The sequence below is a fragment of the Schistocerca gregaria genome, chromosome 5, assembly GCF_023897955.1.
Source record: "Schistocerca gregaria isolate iqSchGreg1 chromosome 5, iqSchGreg1.2, whole genome shotgun sequence".
NCBI classification, from domain to species: domain Eukaryota; kingdom Metazoa; phylum Arthropoda; class Insecta; order Orthoptera; family Acrididae; genus Schistocerca; species Schistocerca gregaria.
The window spans coordinates 97,075,636-97,102,951 of NC_064924.1; the positions used below are offsets into that span (position 1 = coordinate 97,075,636).

General features: G+C 43.6%; 1 protein-coding gene across 1 annotated transcript in view; it reads right to left on the reverse strand.

The window, feature by feature from the left end:
- LOC126273243 (venom dipeptidyl peptidase 4-like) overlaps window positions 1-27,316 on the reverse strand; it is a 327,710-nt gene that overhangs the window by 257,999 nt on the left and 42,395 nt on the right. The window contains exon 4 of the mRNA XM_049976788.1: window positions 8,417-8,497. Coding sequence (XP_049832745.1) covers window positions 8,417-8,497 — 81 coding nt within the window. The remainder of the gene's footprint in view (window positions 1-8,416; window positions 8,498-27,316) is intronic.

The window sequence follows — 27,316 nt, forward strand, 5'->3', positions numbered from 1 at the left end:
CTGCCAGTCAGTCCGTTTGAATACATACATAATTCGAGAATTCGAGCAATGTTCACAAGATTTATATACGATAGTTCCTGTCCTTATCCTCGTATCTGAAGAATTTTGCTTATCTTAAAGCAGTCTCAATTGGAAGCTGTATTACTTGTGCGTATCTAATGGAGAATGCTTACGTACGATCAACAATTTAATTGTCGAAAAATGAGTGAATATTAAACATATGACAGTAAAGTAGAAAAATTTCGACCGTAAAAATATTTCCATGTGCGATAAATGGAAATTTTTTTGCACGTCATAGCTTCAGAATAGGTGGCTTTTCGGTACACTTTCACTAAAGCATCGTATTAGGAAGCCATTTCACAAAACCTGTACAAGAAAATTTACTAATGCGGAGGCTGGGAAATACGATTATGTGCATTACAAAATCAGAATCATAGCGGTGATCATCCCTTCTGTTCCTTTATCAAAATAATTTGCGACACCTCGACAGTGACACTTGTCGCAAACAAGCTTCAAGTAAAGCTAGACTGGAACATGTTCGTCAAAGAATAATCTTACAGCAGCTAAGAGGGCTGGTTTGCGCTCACTCAGTACGATTCTTGATATTGTTATCTTACCCACAGACAGGGCCAATGTTCTACATCTACATCTACTTCCACACTCCGCAAGCCACCTGACGGTGTGTGGCAGAGGGTATCTTGAGTATCTCTATCGGTTCTCCCTTCTATTCCAGTCTCGTATTGTTCGTGGAAAGAAGGATTGTCGGTATGCTTCTGTGTGGGCTCTAATCTCTCTGATTTTATCCTCATGGTCTCTTCGCGAGATATACGTAGGAGGGAGCAATATACTGCTTGACTCTTCGGTGAAGGTACGTTCTCGAAACTTGAACAAAAGCCCGTACCGAGCTACTGAGCGTCTCTCCTGCAGAGTCTTCCACTGGACTTTATCTATCATCTCCGTAACGCTTTCGCGATTACTAAATGATCCTGTAACGAAGGGCGCTGCTCTCCGTTGGATCTTCTTTATCTCTTCTATCAACCCTATGTGGTACGGATCCCAGACTGCTGAGCAATATTCAAGCAATGGGCGAACAAGCGTACTGTAACCCACTTCCTTTGTTTTCGGATTGCATTTCCTTAGGATTCTTCCAATGAATCTGTCTGGCATCTGCTTTACCGACGATCAACTTTACATCATCATTCCATTTTAAATCACTCCTAATGCCTACTCCCAGATAATTTATGGATGTAACTGCTTCCAGTTGCTGACCTGCTATTTTGTAGCTAAATGATAAGGGATCTATCTTTCTATGTATTCGCAGCGCGTTACACTCGCCTACATTGAGATTCAATTGCCATTCTCTGCACCATGCGTCAATTCGCTGCAGATCCTCCTGCATTTCAGTACAATTTTCCATTAAAGTTATGTTGGACAATCAGGGTTGTGTTTAAAGATGCAGTGTTTACAACGTGATCCACTGTATCGTAGATCCAGCGATGACCCGACTAAAATGATTGTGGGGAGGACTAACTATCTCCTGGAAAACAGATCGTTGTCTCATGAGACTGTCAAGAGTCTTAACTCTTACTGTGCTGCCATCTCCCACCCTCCTAGAGCCACAAGGAAGGGATTCCTTTAGGCCATTCAACAACGCTGGTGGTCCATTATACATTGTAGCAAAACACCTTGCTACTCTGGTGAGCCCACTAGTAACAGCCCAGCAAATCTGCTACACTCCTGGAAATTGAAATAAGAACACCGTGAATTCATTGTCCCAGGAAGGGGAAACTTTATTGACACATTCCTGGGGTCAGATACATCACATGATCACACTGACAGAACCACAGGCACATAGACACAGGCAACAGAGCATGCACAATGTCGGCACTAGTACAGTGTATATCCACCTTTCGCAGCAATGCAGGCTGCTATTCTCCCATGGAGACGATCGTAGAGATGCTGGATGTAGTCCTGTGGAACGGCTTGCCATGCCATTTCCACCTGGCGCCTCAGTTGGACCAGCGTTCGTGCTGGACGTGCAGACCGCGTGAGACGACGCTTCATCCAGTCCCAAACATGCTCAATGGGGGACAGATCCAGAGATCTTGCTGGCCAGGGTAGTTGACTTACACCTTCTAGAGCACGTTGGGTGGCACGGGATACATGCGGACGTGCATTGTCCTGTTGGAACAGCAAGTTCCCTTGCCGGTCTAGGAATGGTAGAACGATGGGTTCGATGACGGTTTGGTGTACCGTGCACTATTCAGTGTCCCCTCGACCATCACCAGAGGTGTACGGCCAGTGTAGGAGATCGCTCACCAACACCATGATGCCGGGTGTTGGCCCTGTGTGCCTCGGTCGTATGCAGTCCTGATTGTGGCGCTCACCTGCACAGCGCCAAACACGCATACGACCATCATTGGCACCAAGGCAGAAGCGACTCTCATCGCTGAAGACGACACGTCTCCATTCGTCCCTCCATTCACGCCTGTCGCGACACCACTGGAGGCGGGCTGCACGATGTTGGGGCGTGAGCGGAAGACGGCCTAACGGTGTGCGGGACCGTAGCCCAGCTTCATGGAGACTGTTGCGAATGGTCCCTAATTTGCTGGGAAGTGGCGGTGCGGTCCCCTACGGCACTGCGTAGGATCCTACGGTCTTGGCGTGCATCCGTGCGTAGCTGCGGTCCGGTCCCAGGTCGACGGGCACGTGCACCTTCCGCCGACCACTGACGACAACATCGATGTACTGCGGAGACCTCACGCCCCACGTGTTGAGCAATTCGGCGGTACGTCCACCCGGCCTCCCGCATGCCCGCTATACGCCCTCGCTCAAAGTCCGTTAACTGCACATACGGTTCACGTCCACGCTGTCGCGGCATGCTACCAGTGTTAAAGTCTGCGATGGAGCTCCGTATGCCACGGCAAACTGGCTGACACTGACGGCGGCGGTGCACAAATGCTGCGCAGCAAGCGCCATTCGACGGCCAACACCGCGGTTCCTGGTGTGTCCGCTGTGCCGTGCGTGTGATCATTGCTTGTAGCAATGTCCGCAGTGTCCGGAGCAAGTATGGTGGGTCTGACACACCGGTGTCAATGTGTTCTTTTTTCCATTTCCAGGAGTGTATTTCAGAACATTGGCTTGGTACCGGTCTTCTTATGCAATATAACAACATAGAGACTGTGATGTGCGCTGCCAGCCATTGAGATAGTGTTATTAAGGACTCGGTTAAGATTAATAAATGATCTTATAAACAGAGATGGAGATTTTTACATGGATTCTGCTTTGAATCCTGCTCTGTTCCTTGGTGAAACAACGAAAGCGCAGCGTTCACGCCACTTGTCTCCCAGTTTTAATTAATATTGTCTACCGATAACTATTGACATTAACCCTTCCGGATGGTTGTGGATATTAAAGCACGACTTCCGGGACGCAGAAGTGCGCCGCCCCAGTGTCGATCCGCCCGACGGATTAACGCTGAGGGTCTGTGTGCTGGCCAACCCGGATGGGGGTTTGAGGCGGATTTTCACACCCCACTAGGTGAACACCGCACTGGTACTCATACCCTGCCTCAGTTCCACGACTCTCAAACATTTAGAAAACTTTCGCTCACTTTCACACGAATAACACTCCACGCAGATAGTTGGAGCCCACATATTCCGTTCTGTGATGTAGCGACGTGGCGTCAGGGAGAGCATCCGCCCACCCTTTGAACTAATCATGACAAATCTGTTACTAACTCCAGTGAACCTATCTCGATCCGAGATAAAGGCACATGAAAATGATGACGATAATTACACGCTGGCCATTAAAACTGCTACACCAAGAAGAAATGCAGATGATAAACGGGTATTAATTCGATAAATATATTATACTATAACTGACATGTGATTACATTTTCACGCAATTTCGGTACATAGATCCTGAGAAATCAGTACCCAGAACAACCACCTCTGGCCGTAATAACGGCCTTGATACGCCTGGGCATTGAGTCAAACAGCTTGGATGGCGTGTACAGGTACAGCTGCCCATACATCTTCAACACAATACCACTGTTCATCAAGAGTAGTGACTGGCATATTATGACGAGCCAGTTGCTCGGCCACCATTGACCAGTCGTCTTGAGTTGTTGAGAGATCTGGAGAATGTGGTGGGCAGGGCAACAGTCGAACGTTTTCTGTAACCACAAAAAGCCCGTACAGGACCTGCAACTTGCGGTCGTGCATTATCCTGCTGAAATGTAGGGTTTCGCAGGGATCGAATGAAGGGTAGTGCCACGGGTCGTAACACATCTGAAATGTAACGTCCACTGTTCAAAGTGCCGTCAATGCGAACAAGAGGTGACGGAGACGTGTAACCAAGCGACCCCATACCATCACGCCGGGTGATACGCCAGTATGGCGATGACGAACACACGCTTCCAACGTGCGTTCACTGCGACGTTGCCAAACTAGGATGCGACCATCTGGATGCTGTAAAAATAACCTGCATTCATCCGATTTGCAATTCGTGCACCCACGTTCGTCGTTGAGTACACCGTCGCAGGCGCTCCTGTCTGTGATGCAGCGTCAAGAGTAACCGCAGCCATGATCTCCGAGCTAATAGTCCATGCTGCTGTAAACGTCGTTGAACTGTACGTGCAGATGGTTGTTGTCTTGCAAACGTCCCCATCTGTTGACTCAGGGATCGAGACGTGGCTGCACCATCAATTACAGCCATGCGGATAAGATGCCTGTCATCTCGACTGCTAGTGATACGAGGCCGTTGGGATCCATCACGGCGTTCCGTATTACCCTCCTGAACCCACCGATTCCATATTCTGCTAACAGTCATTGGATCTCGACCAACGCGGTCAGCAATGTCGCGATACGATAAACCGTAATCGCGATAGGCTACAATCCGACCTTTATCAAAGTTGGAAACGTGATGGTACGCATTTCTCCTCCTTACACGAGGCATCACAACAACGTTTCACCAGGCAACGCCGGTCAACTGTTGTTTGTGTATGAGAAATCGGTTGGAAACTTTCCTCATGTCAGGACGTTGGTGTCGCCACCGGCGCCAACCTTGTGTGAATGTTCTGAAAAGCTAATCATTTGCATATCACAGCGTCTTCTTCCTGTCGGTTAAATTTCGCGTCTGTAGCACGTCATCTTCGTGGTGTAGCAACACTGGCGTGTGTGGTAGCTCTCGTTCTTCATGTAAAGTGCGTGTTTGTGTGTTTTGTCTTTCTTCATTTCCCGAATTGTGATTCTTCGTCGGCGTAGCGGCTTATACCAAAGTTAGAAATTTTTTTGCCCCTTGCTCTCTCGTTGCATTTGTGTCTTGAATATGTCGAGGTAATCACCTGCCGAAATACCAGATGTTGTCACAGACGACACCTGACTGCATATTCCATAGCCTGTCTGAATAACCTTGTGGTGTTGAGCACCTTTATAGTTGGATCCAAACTAGCATTTATTGTTGCTAGTTTTGTCGTTGCGTCCTTTTTATATTTTTTTGCAAACTGCTCGAAAAAAGTTTTACACCAGGTGCATGCTCGAATATGTAAATGAAGAGAATTACAGAATATGATTTATTAGACTCAAAAAAACTGCTGCAAAATGAAGCAAAAAGAAACTTAATACAAATGATCTTTTGGAGAGTGGATATTTTTGCTCATCTACGAAATCATAAATTTTCGTTGGCAAACGTTCAGTGCCGTACTGCTTCACACCACACATCGTGACACGTTTGGACCCTCCTTGGCAAGCTGTCCACATGATGCTTGAGATAATGCTGGTCGAACACGTTCGACAATCCAAGAGCGACCCTCCAGATTGAGTGAGGAGAAGTCATGCGATGATTAATTAAAAGCATAACATAGCTACAATGTTGGAGTTGCATACGGTCCTAGCGAAATGAACCAGAAATTAGAAGAAATAATACCCTACTTGACAAAAAGGGGAAAGCACCCGGAAGGTGACAAGGAAACGAAATGAAACTTCACAGTTTGAAAGGGTACGTGATGCATTTTCAGTGATTATAGTACAGAGTTAAATTTACAAAGAACTTCGCCGTATGAGCCCACTTATCACTATGACATAGCACAGCCTCTGATCTGCACGCGTACATGATTCGGTTGAGGATTGTCTCACAAACCCGTTGTTCCTCTCCTGAGGCAAGCTGGCCCACAACTGCTCTAACTTGTCCTTGACATCCTGGATACTGATGCTCGGACGGAGTTGATGTCCATCGGGGATAGATCTGGGGATCTTGTTGGCCATGGAAATCCCCAATATCATGCAGACATTATAGACCTTATAATTAAAGTTTTCCCTAGTAGAAATGAATCAAAATTTTTGCTGCAGCCGGGGCTCGAACCCGGGACCCCTTGCTCACTAGGAACAAATGCTATCCACTACACCACCGCAAAACCTCAATCAGTATCACTGCATGACCTACCCAAGTCGACTGCCCTCTCCAACGCTGGAGTGCTATTCCAATGCCGGAGAGCCCTGAAAATAGTGACAATGTCGGGGGAAAGTGAGCTGAACATATGGATCACGGTTTGTGTTGGGGAGGGCACTCGACTTGGGTAGTTCTTGCAGCAACATTGACCATAGTGCTGCGGTGATGTAATGGTTAATATTGCTGCCTAGTAAGGAAAAAGATCCGGCTTCAAGTCCCGGCCGCAGCACAAATTTTAATTCATTTCTTCTGCTTCCATCATCATCGCAGATCATGCACACAGTTCGTAGGGAAGGCTTTCGTATGTGATCGAGCGTTGTCCTGTTGAAAAACGGCACCGCGATATTGCTGCATAAGAGGTAAGGACGCAGAATGCCCGTGATGTTGTGCCGCCAGAGTTCCCTCAATCGCTGCCAGCCGTGACCTGAAGTCGTACCCTATGGTGCTCCACATCGACACGACACAAGTGACGCACGCACTCTCCAAAACTTTGCGAAAATGTGACCTCTGCCCGGGTTGCTGCCATCGTCACCATAGATGGTCATCCGGCGTAGTACAGAGCCGCGATTCATTGCTGAACACAATGCGACACCATTCATCAGCAATCCATGCTTCCCAGTCATGGCGCCACTCTGAACTCAGCCGTTTGCGCTGGGGCGTTAACGGCAGCCTACACTTGTAACCGTAGTTGCCTACTCAGCCTGCTGTTGGTCTCCGACCAATGGTGTGGGATAACACAGAATCTTGCAGGGAGTCCATTACCTACTCTCGAGTGCCAGACTCAAATAGATAGGGTTACAAGGTGCTTGGGTGCACAATATACTCAGAAGTGGTCAACCGGAACCGTGATGACGAGCACGCGTGGCCTCCTGTCCCCACACTGTCCAACATCTGGCCACTGTCACATTCGAATACCCCACAAATCTGGATACTGGACAATCCTGCCAGCTGACCAAATGGATACCCACCATGAGACCCCTTTCAAACTTTGTCAGGTGCTTATAACACTAACTCACATAAGTACATAGCATATCAGTGTTATTCACAGTGATCACTCAATATCTGACACTATGCACACTCTTATATGTCCTGATAGGCCTGATAACAACAATAAACAAGAACAGCACTAAAAGACTCTGGTGGCCATTCCACATCCCACCAATCATTTACATAAAAATGGTTCAAATGGCTCTGAGCACTATGGGACTTAACATCTGAGGTCATCAGTCCCCTATAACTTAGAATTACTTAAACATAACTAACCGAAGGACATCACACACATCCATGCCCGAGGCAGGATTCGAACCTGCGACCGTACCGGTAACGCGGTTCCAGACTGAAGTGCCCAGAACCGCTCGGCCACACCGACCGGCTCATTTACATAGCCACTTATTACTGTAAATGTGCAATAAGTTAATATTGATATCCAACCAAGTCTTTTGTCTGTTTTACTTTTTGCAGGGTAGTATACATCCAACATTCATTTAAAGTAGCTCTACCATGAAAAAATTGGTATGGTGTTCACTGATAAGAATGAATCAAAAAATCTGCACTCTTCTCCGTTATTAAAAGAGAGGAAAATTTCTTTATTTGGCTTACTTTCCACAGGATCTTATCTGACCTGGGTGAACCGCTTTAGTGTCGAGTGATTAATATTCAAACATATCCAGCCCCACCGAACTGTCCTATCGTAACACAGAAAATTTGCGTTACTTAGTATCACAATGCGGTGTAATATTATTTTACTTCCCTTCGCAAAAGATAGATTGTGTGTTTGATATGTGTTATTTAACAACAACGTTCCTTTTTTACCATCACAACATACGTATTGATGCAAGTAACGAGGGACGCAGAGATAAAAACAGGAAAAGGAGAGCGGAGGAGGGCATCACATCATAATAGAGATCAATAACTATAAAAAGAAGTGAAAATAAGCTCGAAAGATTATTTTCGAAAAAAGTCTTACCCTCTTAGCATCATAGGCAAGGAGGACGTACTGCTTATCATCTGACATCCGAGCCGCTACAACACCAGCATCCGCAAATACCTGCAACATACGTAAACAATAAATTTAGGAACGGTTACTGTTGACGAAATCTGTCTACAAGATGTAGCGTAAATTTGCATCTACAAAATAGAAAATATTCTTTATGTCTTGCGTGCAAATTCGGTTTATACGAGACCTTTACAAGTTAATTGGATCTCGTACTTACAAAATCGTTGAATATGTCATTCAGGCTCATATATTATCGTTATATTTTATATGCATGCTATTTGTGTACAATGAAATAAGTATCTAAGTGTACTGTTACGCTTGACATAAGAGGTTAGCCCGTTGAAAATGATATGTTATTTTCCAGATTTCATGTTATCAATGATTTATTATTAATCTGTTTATAATTTGCAAACTTCTCCTTCATGCATTACAACTAAGGGGAAGGCTAGTAAACAATTGAACGTAGATAACTGTACCAAATTCAGTGATAACCAACGTTTAGAGGAACAATTACCAATTTTCAATTAAAGTCTAACTGTCCTCTCATTTGATGAAGTTCTTCATTGAATGAGACATCAGGTAAATGAGTATTTAATTTCTTGAATATTTAAAGAACACATAAAATAAATGTCTCTTGCTTCCCGCAGTCCTGCAAGCCATCTGATGTGAGTTACGTCGGTAGCTAGCGAGCAAGTTTCGTTGGTCATTTAGTTTCATGAGGCTTATGACCCCAATTTCAGACCTCAGGAAAACCTGTGTTGGAAATGGTGTCCATTCGATGTGAGACATTTAAGTTGAGGCAACTAACTACAATCGACACAAGAAAATAGTGGTCGTCTTCCGTTTTTTAAAATAAGAATCCCTGTTTTTGACTGCATACTCAGTTTATACCAGAAAAAATAAATTTCTTTTTACTGGCACTTTCTTATTTTCTTCTATTTATTTTAATACTCACTGTTGACTGTACCTGCAATAGTTGTCGGTAAAGGAATTACTCCAGCATACGTTCGCTCTGGTAACATCAAATTGCATGCATTTAGTTGATCTTCTTGTAAGCGATTCCTGTATACACAACAGTATTTCCTCGCCACTGTCTTTGTGTAATACGTGTCCTCTGAGTAGTCATTATCCGTTAAGAATTCCCGGAGACAGAAAGAAATTTATCCCGTATATGCCCAGAGGGTCCATAATGATCTTGCTGTATCACGACGAGGTCAACATAACAAGTGGTTAGAATTAAACTTTCCCTGTTTAACACATTACAACACAGAAACTAATTACCGTATGAGGACCAAACTTGTTAGCATTAATGTCAGGGTCATGGGGAAGACAAATGATGCAGAATAAATTCAGTTGAAACAGTTTTAATGTGCTGCTACGGTACATCATACCATTACACCCCGGTACCATTACTGTTACAAAAGGGGCTCAATATGGCACACATCAGTGTCCTGAAAATAATTCGATCGTTTCCAGATTTATTTCGTAGGGCGGGTATGACGGACTGGCGAAGCATATCGCAGTAACGCAGCCAGTCACACAGCACGTCTTCGGTCACTGAGCGCCAATCTGTTCAAAAAAGAATGAGCCAATGATGAATGTAGCCGTGAAGCCTCACCATAGGGTGACACGTTCGCTATAGAGAGGAACTTCATGTACAGTGACTAGAGGTGAAGATTCCCACACTCGGCAGTTTTTCTGTGTGTTCACCTCACCCCTCAGAGAAAAATTAGCTTCGCCTGTCCATAGGGTGGTCCATGGACAGCCCTCGTCAACTGTAATCCTCGCGAGAAAGTGGGGAGAGAAGTCAACACGTCGTTGCGAGTCCTGTGGTGCAAGCTGCTGTACGATACGGATCTTGTACAGATACCATCTGAGAATGGTTCGAAGCACTCTTCGTACAGAGGAACATTGGATGTCCAACTGTCGTAGCACAGCACGCGTACTGCCTGACGATCGGGAATTGCGCGCTGCGTTGTCTGCAATAGCAACAGCGATGTCATCAACCACCTGTGGTGCAACCGGACGTCAGACTCTTCTCAGAGCGACGCCCAGTTCTCCATTTCATTCGAACTTCTTCATCATGCTCCGCACAGCACGTGGAGAAAGAGGATCCTTCAGTAATCCTTCTAGCCGGCGATATTTTCCAAGAGCAGCTGCACCATTACTGTTGTTTTGATAATAGAGCTTCATCAATAATGCCCACCATCTTCTCTCCAAGTTCATGTTGACATGTCGACAAGTGCACTGCTACTGGTCAGGTGTTTCAGGCTATGAATCACGATGACTGATCACGGCAACTGGTGACCATAGCTGGAACTGGACGGTGGCGCTGTGACGCATGGAAATCATGCACCCCATATGCTGGAGGCGAATGGTGCTGTAACGTGTTAAATAGGTCGTAAAAAGATGTGCGCTTTGTAAAAATAAAACTGTCAAAATACGCTACAATGTAACGTAAATTTACATGGCAAAGTTCATAACTGACAAGACTGGTTATCATATTCATAGTAATGAAAGCTGATTGCCGTAAAATGTGTTTTACTTTGATTATTCATGTTCCAAAGTAATATATGATTTTATGTGCCAATGGGGACATCATCGACCCACTAAAAAAAACTTCTTTCAGAAACACAACTACGAATTACTGTTACAAATGGTTCAAATGGCTCTGACCACTATGGGACTCATCTGAGGTCATAAGTCCCCTAGAACTTAGAACTACTTAAACGTAATTAACCTAAGGACATCACACACATCCATGCCCGAGGCAGGATTCGAAGCTGCGACCGTAGCGGTCGCGCGTTTGTGACTGAAGCGTCTAGAACCGCTCGTCCACATCGGCCGGCAATTACTGTTACAGTTCTTGTCTGCGGTCACTAATAAATGAAATGCATAAAGGCCATAAAACTCTGCGTTACAAAAGTTTTGGGCATATATGCGTTAATATCTGGGTATCCAGGTTGCCATATATGGCAACTTATCTTACAATCCAGCGATCACTTTAAGTGCTATCTATCACATCCCGTTCTGTTCATAAATAATGTGCTCAACAAGCACCGTTCTGAAAGCACGTAATTCAGAGTTCAAGGAACCCGAGATCTTCAAGTAATAATGGTAATTCATTTCATCCCAGAGAAAGACTGCGTCCATTCAGAATGTCACAGAACAACAAGGTCACACAAGTTTGTAATCAATTATTGCACAATGAGGTCGCTGATGTTGAGCTTCAACTAGTGTGAGTTTACCAGTGTGCAACAATTTCGATTGTATCTAATGGTTCGTGAGTTTAATTCATCTGAGAAAAATACGTCTGGACATACTCTGCGAAAAGCCTGAATAACCATCGTTTGCAGCGCGGACCGATGGGAGACGCGTAGGAAAACTATTAATGACCTAAATGATAATTAATTGAAACCCTCAGCTGCCGACATGTGTTGTTGATATACCTCGAAGGGTAATGACCTGCTGGAGGATACCGACAGGAACGTAGAGCCATTCTGACTCCGGAGCTGTAGGCATCTCCACTAGATTACTCGGCTGAGGATCCATGGTGCAAACAGTCCGATCGAGGTGATCCCATAGAATCCCCATAGTGTTTAAATCTGAAGAGTTTGGTGGCCATGGGAGTACAGTAAAATCATCCTGGTGCTCTTCAAACCACACATGCACACTACGATTGTGTGACACAGTGCATTGTCCTCCTGGTAGATGCCACCATGGCGAGGAAAAACCAACTGCATGTAGGGGTGAAAATGATCAACATGGACAGATGTGTACTTTTCTTGATCCGCTGCGCCTTCCTGAATGACGAGGTAGCCCACGTAATGCCATCGAAACATCCCCCAGACCGAAGCGCCCCTTCCTCCAGCCTGGACCCTACAGACGATAGTTGCAGGACTGTAAACGCCAAGGGCCATCAGTCTGATTCACTTGAAAAAAAAAACATCTGTCGCCAATCAGTGGACGTCCAGCTACCTTCGGCACCAATCAACAGCAGTCAACATTGGTGCCTGAACCAGGCGCAGCTGCGGAGGACCATTCGCGTCAACGTTCGCTGAATGGTCGTTGAGAAGACATTATTGTTCGCTGCTTTGATTCATCTGGGAGGTCAGTTGCTCAACAGCTCCACATCTCTTAGCCCTTCCATCTTTGCAGCTGTCCGCCCCGATAGCTGAATGGCCAGCATGACGGACTGCCGTCCTCAGCGGCCCGGGTACGATTCCAGGCTGGGTCGGGGATTTTCTCCGCTCAAGGACTGGGTGTTGTCTTCATCATCATTTCAAGTCCATCCGGAGCGCAGGTCGCCCAATGTGGCGTCTAATGTAATAAGACCTGCACCAAGGAGACCGGAAGTGTCCTGTAAGGGGCCTGCCGGCCAAAGACGCCAAACGCTCATTTCCATTTTTTCATCTCTGCAGCTGTCGCTCACTCCTGTCATCTATGGCCCGTGGTGCATAAGAGTTGCCTTGGCGCCATATTTAGATAGGACCATATTATCATGCACGGTAAGCGAACAGTTTACAAACTTCTGCGTTACGGAAACGCTTCCATCCTTGGCCAGAAAGCCAATGATCGTGCACTTCTGGACGTCTGATAAATCGCTCCGCATTACGAGCACTACACTGGTTTTCTGCGCCCCTGGGCACGCCTTACATACTGTCAGTGCTGCCCCTTGCCGTCTGTGAGTGGTTACTACATGCTGACGTCGAACATAAGCGGTGGCCACATTAATTTGACTGCACCGCGTATTTCTACACACATCAAAAAACGTTTTGCATCGAATCGGTTCCGAGAGAAAATTGGAATAGATATTAAAATAAACATCATTTCCGCCCTTTTTATTGCTCATGAAAACCACACATTGCATGTTGTACCACCATACAGCGAGACCTTCAGAGATGGTGGTCCAGACACCTGTACACACCGGTACCTCTAATACCCAGTAGCTCGTCCTCTTGCATCGATGCATGCCTGTATTCGTCGTCGCATACTGACCACAAGTTCATCAAGACACTGTCCAGATTGTCCCACTCCTCAACACCGATTTGGTGTGGATCCCTCAGAGCGGTTGGGGGGTCACGTCGTCCATGTTGTTGTTGTCTTCAGTCCTGAGACTGGTTTGATGCAGCTCTCCATGCCACTCTATCCTGTGCAAGCTGCTTCATCTCCCAGTACCTACTGCAACCTACATCCTTCTGAATCTGCTTAGTGTACTCATCTCTCGGTCTCCCTCTACGATTTTTACCCTCCACGCTGCCCTCCAATGCTAAATTTGTGATCCCTTGATGCCTCAAAACATGTCCTACCAACCGATCCCTTCTTCTAGTCAAGTTGTGCCACAAACTTCTCTTCTCCCCAATCCTATTCAATACCTCCTCATTAGTTACGTGATCTATCCACCTTATCTTCAGTATTCTTCTGTAGCACCACATTTCGAAAGCTTCTATTCTCTTCTTGTCCAAACTAGTTATCGTCCATGTTTCACTTCCATACATGGCTACACTCCAAGCAAATACTTTCAGAAACGACTTCCTGATACATAAATCTATATTCGATGTTAACAAATTTCTCTTCTTCAGAAACGCTTTCCTTGCCATTGCCAGTCTACATTTTATATCCTCTCTACTACGACCATCATCAGTTATTTTACTTCCTAAATAGCAAAACTCCTTTACTACTTCAAGTGTCTCATTTCCTAATCTAATTCCCTCAGCATCACCCGATTTAATTTGACTACATTCCATTATCCTCGTTTTGCTTTTGTTAATGTTCATCTTATATCCTCCTTTCAAGACACTGTCCATTCCGTTCAACTGCTCTTCCAAGTCCTTTGCCGTCTCTGACAGAATTACAATGTCATCGGCGAACCTCAAAGTTTTTACTTCGTCTCCATGAATTTTAATACCTACTCCAAATTTTTCTTTTGTTTCCTTTACTGCTTGCTCAATATACAGATTGAATAACATCGGGGAGAGGCTACAACCCTGTCTCACTCCTTTCCCAACCACTGCTTCCCTTTCATGCCCCTCGACTCTTATTACTGCCATCTGGTTTCTGTACAAATTATAAATAGCCTTTCGCTCCCTGTATTTTACCCCTGCCACCTAAACAGCTCTTTTCAATCTGTCCCAGGGGTATTCGATAGGATTCATGTCTGGAGAACATGCTGGCCACTCCAGACGAGCAATGTTGCTATCCTGAAGGAAGTCATTCACAAGATGTGCACGATGGGGGAGCGAATTGTCTTCCATAGAGACGAATTCTGTCGGGAGTGGGCGAGCGGTTCTAGGCGCTACAGCCCGGAACCGCGATGCCACTATGGTCGCAGGTTCTATCCTGCCTCGCGCATGGATGTGTGTGATGTCCTTAGGTTAGTTAGGTTTAAGTAGTTCTAAGTTCTAGGGAACTGATGACCACAGCAGTTAAGTCCCATAGTGTTCAGAGCCATTTGAACCATTTCTTGAGAGACGAAAGCCTCGCCAATATGCCGTCAATATGGTTGCACTATCGGTCAGAGGATGGCATTCATGTATCATACAGCCGTTACGGCGTCTTCAGTGACCACCAGGAGCGTACGTCGGCTCCAAATAATGCCACCCCAAAACAGCAGGGAACCTCCACCTTTCTGCACTTGCTGGACAGTGTGTCGAAGGCGTTCAGCCTGACAGGGTTGCCTCCAATCACGTCTCCGACGATTGTCTGGTTGAAGGCATATGCGACACACATCGGTGAAGAGAACTTGATGCCAATTCTTAGTGGTCCATTCAGCATGTTGTTGGGCCCATCTGTACTGCGCTGCATGGTGTCGTGGTTGCAAAAATAGACCTCGCCGTGGGCGTCGGGAGTGAAGTTACGCATCATGCAGTCTATTGCACACAGTTTGAGTCGTATCACGACGTCCTGTGGCTGCACGGAAGGATTTATTGAACATGGTGGCGTTGCTGTCAGGGTTCCTCCGTAGGTAGCGGTCATCGACTGCGGTAGTAGCCCTTTGGCGGTCTGAGCGAGGCACATACAGGGTGTTTAAAAAATAACCGGTATATTTGAAACGGCAATAAAAACTAAACGAGCAGCGATAGAAATACACGGTTTGTTGCAATATGCTTGGGACAACAGTACATTTTTAGGCGGACAAACTTTCGAAATTACAGTAGTTACAATTTTCAACAACAGATGGCGCTGCAAGTGATGTGAAAGATATAGAAGATAACGCTGTCTGTGGGTGCGCCATTCTGTACGTCGTCTTTCTGCTGTAAGCGTGTGCTGTTCACAACGTGCAAGTGTGCAAGTGTGCTTCCTTAGAACAGAGGATTTTTCTGGTGTTGGAATTCCACCGCCTAGAACACAGTGTTGTTGCAACAAGACGAAGTTTTCAACGGAGGTTTAATGTAACCAAAGGACCGAAAAGCGATACAATAAAGGATCTGTTTGAAAAATTTCAACGGACTGGGAACGTGACGGATGAACGTGCTGGAAAGATAGGGCGACCGCGTATGGCAACCACAGAGGGCAACGTGCAGCTAGTGCAGCAGGTGATCCAACAGCGGTACATCGCACGGCCGACGTCTTTAATTTCCTGAATGAATATTTCGATGATCGTGTGATTGCTTTGGGCTATCCGAAACATACAGGAGGCGGCGTGGATTGGCCTCCCTATTCGCCAGACATGAACCCCTGTGACTTCTTTCTGTGGGGACACTTGAAAGACAAGATGTACCGCCAGAATCCAGAAACAATTGAACAGCTGAAGCAGTACATCTCATCTGCATGTGAAGCCATTGCGCCAGACACATTGTCAAAGGTTTCGGGTAATTTCATTCAGAGACTACGCCATATTATTGCTACGCATGGTGGATATGTGGAAAATATTGTACTATAGAGTCTCCCAGACCGCAGCGCCATCTGTTGTTGAAAATAGTAACTACTGTAATTCCGAAAGTTTGTCCGCCTGAAAATGTACTGTTGTCCCAAGCATATTGCAACAAACGGTGTATTTCTATCGCTGCTCGTTTAGTTTTTATTGCCGTTTCAAATATACCGGTCATTTTTGAAACACCCTGTATCATCGACAGTTACTGTCTGTCTGTATCTTCTCCATGTCGGAACAACATCGCTTTGGTTCACTTCGAGACGCGTGGACACCTTCCTTGTTGAGAGCCCTTCCTGGCACAAAGTAACAATGCGACCGCCTAGGCATGGTTGAACTACAGACAACAGGAGCCGCGTACCTCCTTCCTGGTGGAATGAGTGGAACCGATCGGCCGTCGGACCCCCTCCGTCTAATAGGTGTTGCTCATGCGTGGTTGTTTACAACCTTGGCCAGGTTTAGTGACATCTGTGAACAGTCAAAGGGACTGTGTCTTTGATACAATATCCATAGTCAACTTCTATCTTCAGGGGTTTGGGGACCAGGGTAAAGCAAAACCTTTTTTGTTATTGTTATTATTTGTGTATTTCGTCACAAGCGCGCTGATTCCGAAAGAGGCAGTTATGAAAACTGACGCTACGAAATGTCTCCACTTTCGAAGTGTCATAGGTGTCAATTTTATTGTACCTCAGACTACACTTACATTGGACCCATAACTCTCCCGACCCGGCTTCGTGAGACTATCGGACGACATCGGAAAGAAAGCAGACAGCAAGATTACGATGGAAGTGCCTACAATGGAGGCGAAAAACACACAAGACGAGAACCGACCGCTCATGATTACGGACCACCGAATTGACGGACCAAATATCTGAGTTTCCTGTTCGATATTTCAAACCGACGGCACATAACGATACAGAAATTTGACAGAGAGTTTCTGATTTGTCTTGTGAGCGAGCCACGTACATGCGCCCAGCGGAACAAAGAATACCATAATCGGGATTACGTTCCATTTTTCTACACTTCTCTATGCCTGTATGACTCTTCAGAAACATTCTTCTCCCTCATTAACGACTAAGTCAGAGTATTAGGCGCTTGTCGATTTTTTATTCTTCGTTTGATGTCGAGTCCAAGATACATAATGGCAGCCTTTTTTTCTTGAATGCTTTTGACATTCTCTCCCCATTATAGTTGTTTCTCTTGGATAAAATCATTATTTGAAATTTGCACATTCGTTCTGTCTCAGATTACTTCGTATCTCATTTGAAGCTGTTTTGATGTGAGGTGTTGTTGTGGTCTTCAGTCCTGAGACTGGTTTGATGTAGCTCTCCATGCTACTCTATCCTGTGCAAGCAGCTTCATCTATCAGTACGTGCTGCAGCATACATCCTTCTGAACCTGCTTAGCGTATTCATCTCTTGGTCTCCCTCTACGATTTTTACCCTCCACGCTGCCCTCCAGTACTAAATTGGTGATCCCTTGATGCCTCAGAACATGTCCTACCAACCGATCCCTTCTTCTAGTCAACTTGAGCCACAAACTCCTCCCTAATTCTATTCCATACCTCCTCATTAGTCACGTGATCTACCCATATAACAGTCAGCATTCTTCTGTAGCACCACATTTCGAAAGTTTCTATTCTCTTCTTGTCCAAAATATTTATCGTCCACGTTTCGCTTCCATACATGGGTACACTCCATACAAATACTTTCAGAAACGGCATCCTGACACTTATATCTGTACTCCATGTTAACAAAGTTCTCTTCTTCAGAAACGCTTTCCTTGCCATTGCCAGTCTACATTTTATATCTTCTCTACTTCGACCATCATCAGTTATTTTGCTCCCCAAATAGCAAAACTCCTTTACTACTTTAAGTGTCTCATTTCCTAATCTAATACCCTCAGCATCACCCGAGTTAACTCGACTACATTCCATTATCCTCGTTTTGCTTTTGTTGATGTTCGTATTATATCCTCATTTCACGACACTGTCCATTCCGTTCAACTTCTCTTCCAAGTCCTTTGCTGTCTCTGACAGAATTACGATGTCATCGGCGAACCTCAAAGTTTTTATTTCTTCTCCATGAATTTTAATACCTACCCCAAATTTTTCTTTTGATTCTTTTATTGCTTGCCCAATATACAGATTGAATACCTTTGGGGAGAGGCTACAACTCTGCCTCACTCCCTTCACAACCACTGCTTCCCTTTCAGAACCCTCCATTCTTGTAACAGCTATCTGATTTCTGGACAAATTGTAAATACACCTTCGCGCCCTGAATTTGACGCACCTACCTTCAGAATTTCAAAGACAGAATTCCAGTCAACATTGTCAAAAGCTTTCTCTAAGTCTGCAAATGCTAGAAACGTAGGTTTGCCTTTCCTTAATCTATTCTCTAAGATAAGTCGTAGGGTCAGTATTGCCACACGTGTTCCAACATTTCTGCGGAATGCAAACTGATCTTCCCCGAGGTCGGCATTTACCAATTTTTCCATTCGTCTGTAAAGAATTCGTGTTAGTATTTTGCATCCGTGACTTATTAATATGATAGTTCGGTAATTTTCACATCTGTCTACACCTGATTTTTTAGGAATGGAATAATTATATTCTCCTTGAAGTCTGAGGGTATTTCGCCTGTCTCATACATTTTGTTCACCAGATGGTAGAATTTTGCCAGGGATGGCTCTCCCAAGGCTATCAGTGGTTCTAATCGAATGTTGTCTACCCCCTGGGCTTTGTTTCGACTTAAGTCTTTCAGTGCTCTGTCAAACTCTTCACGCAGTATCATGTCTACCATTTCATCTTCATCTATGTCCTCCTCTATTTCCATAGTATTATATTCAAGTAAATCACCCTTGTATAGACCTTCTATATACTCCTTCCACCTTTATGCATCCCTTCTTTGCTTAGAACTGGGTTTTCATCTGAGCTCTTGATATTCATAAAAGTGGCTCTCTTTTCTCCAAAGGTCTCTTTAATTTGCTGTGGGCAGTATCTATCTTACCCCTAGTGATATATGCCTCTACATCCTTACAAATGTCCTCTACTGATCCCTGCTTAGCCATTTTGCACTTCCTATCGATCTTATTTTTGAGATGTTTATATTCCTTTTTGCCTGCTTCATTTACTGCATTTTTATATTTTCTCGTTTCATCAATTCAATATTTCTTCTGTTACCCAAGGATTTCTAACAGCCCTCGTCTTTTTACCCTTTTTACCTACTTGGTCCTCTGGAACCGTCACTATTTCATCTCTCAAAGTTACCCTTTCTTCTTCTACTGTATTTATTTCTTGTCAATCGTTCCCTAATGCTCTCCGTGAAGGTCTCTACAACTTCTGGTTCTTTCAATTTATCCAGGTCCCATCTCCTCAAATTCCCACCTTTTTGTGGTTTCTTCAGTTTCAATCTACATTTCATAACCAATAGATTGTGGTCAGAGTCCACATCTGCCCCCTAGAAATGTCTTACAATTTAAAACCTAGTTCCTAAATTACTGTCTTACCGTTATATAATCTGTCTGAAACCTGTCAGTGTCTCCAGGCTTCTTCAATGTATACAACCTTCTTTTATGATTCTTGAACCAAGTGTTAGCTATGATTAAGTTATGCTCTGTGCAAAATTCTACCAGACGGCTTCCTCTTTCCTTTGTTACCCCCAATCCATATTCATCTACTACGTTTCCTTCTCTTTGTTTTCCTACTATCGAATTCCGGTCACCCATGAGTATTAAATTTTCGTCTCCCTTCACTATCTGAAGAATTTGTTTTACCTCAACATACATTTCTTCAATTTCTTCGTCATCTGCAGAGCTATTTGGCATATAAACTTGTACTACTGTAGTAGGCGTGGGCTTCGTGTCTATCTTGGCCACAATAAGGCGTTCACTATGCGGTTTGTAGTAGCTTACCCTCACTCCTTTTTTTTTTTATTATTATTGAACCTACTCCTGCATTACCCCTATTTGATTTGGTATTTGTAACCCTGTATTCACCTAACCAGACGTCTTGTTCCTCCTGCCACCGAATTTCGCTAATTCCCACTATATCTAACTTTAACCTATCCATTTCACTTTTTTAATTTTCTAACCTAACTGCCCGATTAAGGAATCTGACATTCCACGCTCCGATCCGTAGAACGCCGGTTTTCTTTCTCCTGATAACGAGGTCCTCTTGAGTAGTTCCCGCCCAGAGATCCGAATGGGGGGACTATTTTACCTCCGGAATATTTTACCCAAGAGGATACAGTAAAGCTCCATGCCCTCGGGAAACATTACGGCTGTAGTTTCCCCTTGCTTTCAGCCGTTCTCAGTACCAGCACAGCAAGGCCGCATTGGTTAGTGTTACAAGGCCAGATCAGTCAGTCATCCAGACCGTTGCCCCTGCAGCTACTGAAAAGGCTGCTGGCCCTCTTCAGGAACGACACGTTTGTCTGGCCTCTCAACAGATACCCCTCTGTTGTGGTTGCACCTACGGTAGGGCTATCTGTATCGTTGAGGCACGGAAGCCTCCCCACCAACGGCAAGATCAATGATTCATGGGGCGGTTGATGTGATATTCTATTTTAATTCTACTCGCATTTTATTCTTCCCATTATTTAAATTTAGGCAGATCTCTTTTTTTTTCAAATGGAGTTGTCCTCCGTTTCACTCATAACACAGCTACCGTACCTAGAAGAATGTTAACAGTGGCAGCATTTTAGTCACTGATATTAATGCGCATTTGGCCTGAGCTGTTCTCCTGTGGACTGTGAAGATTACAAGATATTTTGACATCTAGACAGAAATGATGCACCTTGTGTGCCGCTCAGTCCGGAACCGCGCGATTGCTACGGTCGCAGGTTCGAATCCTGCCTCGTGCATGGATGTGTGTGATGTCCTTAGGTTAGTTAGGTTTTAGTAGTTCTAAGTTCTAGGGGACTGATTACCACAGATGTTAACTCCCATAGTGCTCAGAGCCATTTGAACCATTTTTGAACCTTGTGTGCATAAACCAAGATAGAAAGTGGATCCAATTTCTGAACCTGTGGCATAATAGCAGGCGTTGCTCTCCGTTATGGGTAAAGGGTCGTCAGTAAAAATGCCTTCTTTACTGTAATTTTTATGTAAACTATAGATTGTATGTCAGAAAATTTTGGATTAACTTTCTTAAATACAAATTCTGAGTTTCGAAGTTTCCTTATCACACAATGACTTGTTTATCTTGTTGAATTCCTATGTTCTGCTTAATGTTATAGTTACAAAGTTATTTTACTTACTTTGCATGATTGGAGTGTGGCATTTGCTAGTCATATTTTTCCTGGTTTCTATAGTTACACCTTACACAAAAAAGGACATTTGACCAGTCTAGAATATTCTCGTTATCTTTAAATGTGAACATTTTTAGTGAGGCTTTACTGTTACTTTTAAGATACAATTTATTTATTTCCACGACACGTTTCAGATGTTTTGAATCTCCACCATCAAGTGGATTTATGTGAATTAAAACGGCGTGTGTTTGTTGTGTTATGACTATGGAATAATCTGGGGCACTGTCTAGTGGAAGAGAACACAGAAAAATACTATTTCAGTACATGGCTCATAGTTTTGTGAAAGTCTTTGACCGATAGGATGAACGAAAATATAAATGTGAAAGTAAAAATACTTCCAGTGATCACAGGCTCCTTCTCTTGTCGGGTTATAAAATATGATCAAGGGAGTGTTGCTTCACTAGAGAAGTAGGACCCTGTGACAACAGGAGATATTTTTTGCTTTTATATTTTCGTTCATAATTTCTACCAAACACCACCGTAAAGCTACATACCATATACCACAAACTGTTTCATTTTGTTGCCTTTTACTAGACAGTGACACAGGTTACCCAAAAGACTTAAGACACCACTCACATGGCGTTTTAAACAACATAAATTCGCCTGAAGACGTAGATTTAAACCTGCAAAGTGCATTGTGAAAATAAACAAATTGTAGCTGGTAGGAGTAAACTTGTTGTTACACTCGATGCTCTGGATAGTTTCGTCAAAACTGTCACATACCATAATCAGCCTCTATTATACTGATAAAGCCAGCCAGTCTAAATTAATTCCTGGTTAGAAATAAGGGTACAATTATTGTTAAAGTTAATGTCAGAGATTCTCATATCTAACTACTAAATAATCTTACTAATTTCCAGTGGCACCCATTCTGGGTGTTCACAAACTTTTAGATTCAGATAGATTTGAGAATGTGCAATGAACAGCATCAGCTGTATAACAGTTATGCTTACCAACACGTTTATACAACTACAGCAATTGCCAATAATAATAACAGTAATAATAATAATTTGCATAACTTGTCTTAAAAATGAAGTACTAGTTTTTGTGGAATTTTGTTGTTTTTTTTTGTCCATAATTAAGTACAGTTTAGGGCAAGAACTAAGTAATGTTTGAGCTTTCACTACTCCCCATTCAGTATTTCTGTGTAAGGGGAGTTCTTTCTTTTGTGACTAATGTACAAGATCCATAACATATGTTATACTCCACGCGTTAACTTCTAGAACATTCTTATGTTGCACGTACACAACAACTTAGCTTATTATATAATTTTTTGTTGCATGTTCGATTGTACGCGCACTTGTTTGATTTCGTCATTTTCTGAGTCAACGGCTCTCGTTTGAGATTCCTTAGTTCCTATGCCAGTAACTTATCCAGGTAATTTTCTTTTCTGTTAACACTTAAAACAGATACAACAGAGTTCATGGTGGCACTGCACTCGAAAAGCCTATTCCAGCACCGTAATCAACGAACTCCAAACAAACTGCCGTTTGTGGAAATGATTAAATTCAGGTATTAATTTCTGCCAGCATGGCCACTTGACATGAATACAAATAAGGCGCCGAGAACCATAAGAACCAAAAGCACACCGTCATCGATCCCAAATTTAAGTGAATATCATACGAACCAGTGAGACAGCTTTCTGTGAATGTTTTTTTATACAGTGTGAGCCTACAGCACAGATAAACCTGACTCACCATAAGATCAACATGAATAAATGCTACCGTCTCACAATCGAAGACGATGTGTTTTACGGTTCTCAGCACTCTAGCTGGATTGCCCTAACATAAATTTAAAAACTTAATTACTACAACTCATTCAGAAACCAACAGAATAGGTTTTTCTGTCAGTATAAGTATAACATATGCTGATATCCAAACTAATTTTACAACATAGTAAGTGATTCGGCATATCTGAGGAGTGTGCTGCCGTCAATCGGGTTTCATGACAAGTGAATAGGGATACAAGTATGCTGCAGCGTGCTGCCACCTGGTGACATTGAGGTAAACTTGTAGTAGAGTGGTAAGGGCTATCTGTGCAGGGCGTGAACCATGAACGTTGTTTATCAAATCTGTATGTATCTGAAAAGTCAGGCAATCTGGTCACGCTAGTTGCGCATGCGCAAAAGCTCTTTAAAATGTGCACAACTGAAGATGTGATCACGACCCTGATGTCAAGTTTCACGACGTCTAAAGGTGTAGCAGTGTAGCATGGTGGAGTAAATTTAGTACCGTGTATTTCAGATTACTGCATCTACGTTACGTTTTACGGCATTCATAGAAAAATAACCAAAACGATCCACAAGGTGTCAAAAGTTAGGATGTCCATGTGCTCTTGTGCTCTTACACACGCATGAGCAGCACCTATTAGGCGGAGGGGGTCCGACAGCCGATCAGTTCCAGTCATTCCACCAGGAAGGAGGTACACGGCTTGTGTTGTCTGTAGTTCAACCATGCCTAGACAGTCAATACCGCGGTTCGATCACGTCCGCACTGTTACTTTGTGCCACGAAGGGCTCTCAACAAGGGAAGTGTCCAGGCGTCTCGGAGTGAACCAAGGAGTCTCGGAGTGAACCAAGGAGATACAGAGAGACAGGAGCTGTCGATGACATGCCTCGCTCAGGACGCCCGAGGGCTACTACTGCAGTGGATGACGGCTACCTACGTATTATGGCTCTAAGGAACTCTGACAGCAACGCCGCCATGTTGAACGATACGTGAAAGTCATCCTAAGACCGATAATGCAGCCATATCGGCAGGATATTGGCGAGGCATTCGTCTTCATGGACGACAATTCGCGCCCCCATCGTGCACATCTTGTGAATGACTTCCTTCAGCATAACGACATCTCTCGACGAGTGACAGCATGTCCTCCAGACATGAACCCTATCGATCATGCCTTTGAAAAGGGCTGTTTATGGACGACGTGACCCGCTAACCACTCTGAGATATTTACGCCGAATAGCGGTTTAGGAGTGGGACAATCTGGACTAACATTTCCTTGATGAACTTGCGGACAGCATGCCACAACAAATACATGCATGCATCAATGCAAGAGGACGTGCTACTGGGCTTTAGAGGTACTGGTGTGTACAACAATCTGGACCACCACCTCTGAAGGTCTCCCTCTACGATGGTACAACATGCAATGTGTGGTTTTCATGAGCAGTAAAAAGGGCGGAAGTGATGTTTATGTTGGTCTCTATTCCAATTTTCTGTTCAGGTTCCGGAACTCTCGAAACGAAGGTGATGCAAAACTTTTTTTGATGTGTCTGTATATACATGACAGTCTGATATTATGAAATAATGATGTAAACTGAGGAGAGATGTTTTTATAGCGCCGTGGAATTCTATACCAACAACAGTTGAGGCAGAAACAGAGATACCCTCTACAATGGGTTATTCATTGCTGCATCCTCCACCACAGCTTGTTAATCTGTATTCGAATTATTGGCTCAGATTCGTTGATTCATGGGATCAGTAGCAACAAGCACTAAAGACTGAGACGCAGAAACTTTTAGTCTTAAGCTACAGAGCTCCTAAGCAAGAAGAAGTAAAACTTTCTTAAAAAGTGAACCTGCAAACTATGTTGTACAAAATAGTTTCAGTTATTAAAGGAAACAGCTGAAACATAGTGATGGAAGATACCTACTTTTCATCTAAGAATGTCTCAGTAGATTCGTGTACTCAGTTCAAGAGATGGAAATGACTGACTCTGTGCAGAATCGATACCGTACGTCCTCGAAACAAATATATTTCAAGAAACTCAATTGTGTAATTAACTGTGTCGAATAAAACTCTGCCGAAGTGTTAAATATATCAATAAATTGCGAAGCCCTTGTTTCCGACCATATGTGAACTGTACACAGTTACATATGGACTATACCACTATCGCAGGGTATATTTCTAGACAGGATTATCTATGCTGGGGAAGATCATAAAATTATCAATAATTACCATTTTCATTGCCCACTTCCTTTTAAAAGGTTCTAGTTGAAAATTATGTATAAAATAACAGCGTCATATTTAAGCTATAAAGAATGTTTGGAGGTATAAAGAATGTTAGGAAGATGTCTAGCAAGAACATGTGTTTTTCATTGCAGTAATCAAATAATACTACATCAGAGTGATAAAACCTCGCAAATTCAAAGTTTCTATCACTTATTCAAAGCTGTCGTACGTACCACGAACAGCATTCATTTCAAGAATTTCAGATATTACGCTATTTTCGTCACTAATATGGAACTGATTTCCACCTGCCTGATCTATGAGGATAGAGAGAATTGTGTTAGGAAAATCGACTTTCAAATAAAACAGTGTATGAGCTCAAGTGCGATACTCATAGGCTTGAATTAATATCGACATCTGCCTGAAACAGTAGGGCCATATGAAATGGATCCTGCAAACTGCGCTGAACTGACTGACGAGGACAGATTTATAATTTTGTGTTGTCGGTGTCAGAAAGGTATGTACCAGGTGACCTTACCGACAATCAAATCACTCTCCATACGGTCACGTGAATTTAATTACGGGTGACAAGTTTGTTTGCGTGGCCATCCTCTGCAGCAAACAAAGAAATACTTGTTTTGTAAATAAAATCGCCTTTTCTTGCTGCAACTTAATTTGTATTTCCCAGACGCGTTTCGCCATTTTCTTTCTCTAAGGGGACCTATAACGATACATTTTTGCCATTTTTAGATTATCAAACAGTTTACGTCACAAATTTTTATGTAAATAAGTAATTACTAACGATCTGCTGTGCTCTGCGTTTCCTGGAGGTCGCACTATTTCCGACAAATGAAGTGGTAGTGCGACGTCCAGACTAGACGAGAGGACTACGGGTGCTGCGCAACGGGTAACTTAATGAAACGAATTAATGCACATAAGCGGTCCTAGCATATGAGGAACTAGGATGCTGTGTCTCACAAGATGATATCAATATGGGGGTCATCAAACTACTCAACGAAACAATGGTCCCTATAAACCCCATTTATTATGAAACGTCCCCTTAGAAAAATTAATGAATTACTGTGCTGATAAACCTCTTAAATTATTTGATTTTCAAACAGCTGAGCTGAACTGAACGTACTCAGACATTTCGCTCTTTACCTATTCTGATCAACACTAAACTGACAGCCAATATTTTGAGCACAACGCAATCTGACTTTCAATAATCCCTGCAAGAGAATGGCCCTGACTAACATTAACCTATACGTTTCACAAATCACTTACCTCACAAAAATCTTCGTTACTCGAACTACTGCAATACAGCGAGCGAGTGCCACTACTGCCAGCTAAATAAAAGATTCAAACTACTGAAGGCACTAACTGCTGAAGGCATAGTTAGCAAATGAAAGATTTTGATAGAGAACAAGCAATATATTTACCTATATATATATATATATATTACTGTCTCTGATGGCCACACGACCAGATCATCCGCTCTCAAAATTCCCCTATCTCTCTCCCCACATCCACCACTGCTGGCGGCTTACCACCAACTGCGCAACGCTGCGCGCTGTTAACATCCAACTGCCCACTACAATAGAGAATATTACAACAATGCTAACCAGCCACAGACTGCACACAGCACAGCCAATGATTTTCATACAGAGCGCTACGTGGCATTACCAATATAAAAACCTAAACAGCCTACTGACAATTACAATTGGCAGTAGACTTCAAATTAAACACA